General features: G+C 52.2%; 1 protein-coding gene across 1 annotated transcript in view; it reads right to left on the bottom strand.

Moving 5' to 3' along the window:
- Positions 1 to 1,540, bottom strand: part of RRP1B (ribosomal RNA processing 1B) — a 27,995-nt gene that overhangs the window by 11,505 nt on the left and 14,950 nt on the right. Inside the window, exons 9-10 of the mRNA XM_045284618.1 lie at positions 628 to 716; positions 167 to 261 (exon numbers count right to left, since the gene is read on the bottom strand). Coding sequence (XP_045140553.1) covers positions 167 to 261; positions 628 to 716 — 184 coding nt within the window. The remainder of the gene's footprint in view (positions 1 to 166; positions 262 to 627; positions 717 to 1,540) is intronic.

Below are 1,540 nucleotides of genomic sequence, written 5' to 3'. Positions count from 1 at the left end.
TATTTCATTAAACAAACCTTCCGTCTTCCTCACGTCTATTATATCTCGAAGAACAGCACCACTGAAGGGCAAGGAGGAAAGGGCAAAGTTTAGCCTGGTGACAGCCAGCCCTACAGCCCCGGGCAATGGTCTGGTCAGACGAAACTCATTTACCCAAATCACTTACTTCTTGATTAGTCTTGCCAGACACTTCCTGTTGAAGGGAGGGATGTTTTTTCTGGTGCTCTCCAGCAGTCGATCGGCAACAGCCTTATAGTCGAACTACATCAAGAGAAAAGAAATGTTCATCTGCAGCTGAGCCCTTCAGCCTGGGTCCTGAGAAGCATTTAGCAGAAGAAGGGCCTTAACGCAAATGTGCTGCCACCGGTGACTAGAATCATAAGCAGTACCTTTGAAAGGCCAGTGCTTTGCTTTGGGGAGGAGCTAGGAGGGTTTAGTTTAAAGTCTAACTTGAGTCCAGTGGCACAGGAGGTTTCCTCTCTCAAGCACATTACGGGGACAGTGCCACTCTCCAGTGACTAAGAGGATTGAGAAGAACTTTACCTTCAACCGTAAAGTCTAATCAGCTCTGACCCCAGCCAATCCAGAGTCATCTGTGCCTCACGGCAAAGCACCACCACCACCCACCTGGAGCTGTGGCCCTGCGTCTTCGGCGGCGACACCACTCTCTCGCTCCCTGTCGGCGCTGATGCCGTCTTTTCTTGAGTGATGTCTCCCTAGGGTGTCAGAACACATCCAAAGACAAGGTTTTTCTGAGCCAGGGACCTCACACAGCAAGGATCACTTCCAAAAAAGCCACTAGCTGAAGAAATGTCTTTCACTAAAGAAGAGAGTGTTTAGAGGACAACCCTGCAAATAGATCTTTAATTTCCCAAAGGTCTTCTGGTTGTTCAGTGCCTGGAGCAGCCACACAAGCACCTCATGTACCACGCTGGATGCCACCATCACAGCTCGTGTGCAGACAGCCGGGCCTCCTCCAGGGTCTCTGCCCCCCAGGCCGTCCTGTCACCATGGGGGAATGGGAAGTGCTAGCTGGAGCCCACGAGCACGGCCCAGCGTCGGAGCACGTGCCCTCGACTATGACCACAGGAGAATGGGATCCTGGGGTGTACTTGGTCTGACATAAAGTTTGAGAACTTGATAACAACTTTTTTTAGAGCAGGACACAAACTTTTCATGCGTTCTCTCCAAACTAAACACAAGCCCTGAAACTGTGACGTCAAGTGGGACTCCCAGCACCCCTCTCGGCAGGGGCGGACTGCCCATCGGGCTTCCAAGGCTGTAATCTTCGCGGAAGTAGACGGTCCTATCTTTCTCCCACAGAGGGGGCCGTGGGTTCAACTTGGTCACCTCTCAGCGAGCAGCCAAGAGCTTAACCACAGCACCAAGGATCCCTGCTGCTGCCTCGAGAAACGAAATGACGGTTCAGTCACTCTGACTCACTCTAAGCGCTCAAAAATCAACTGAGAGCCAGCAGCGGAGGGGGAAGGGAACAAAACCCTCTGCCCCCGAGTCTATGGCTGACTCTTGGCGACCCTAC

This window comes from Echinops telfairi, unplaced genomic scaffold (genome assembly GCF_000313985.2).
Source record: "Echinops telfairi isolate 266 unplaced genomic scaffold, ASM31398v2 ScPeMD7_7469;HRSCAF=8507_0, whole genome shotgun sequence".
NCBI lineage: Eukaryota > Metazoa > Chordata > Mammalia > Afrosoricida > Tenrecidae > Echinops > Echinops telfairi.
Note: the sequence above shows the minus strand (reverse complement) of the source record. Positions and strands in the feature narration are given on the sequence as shown.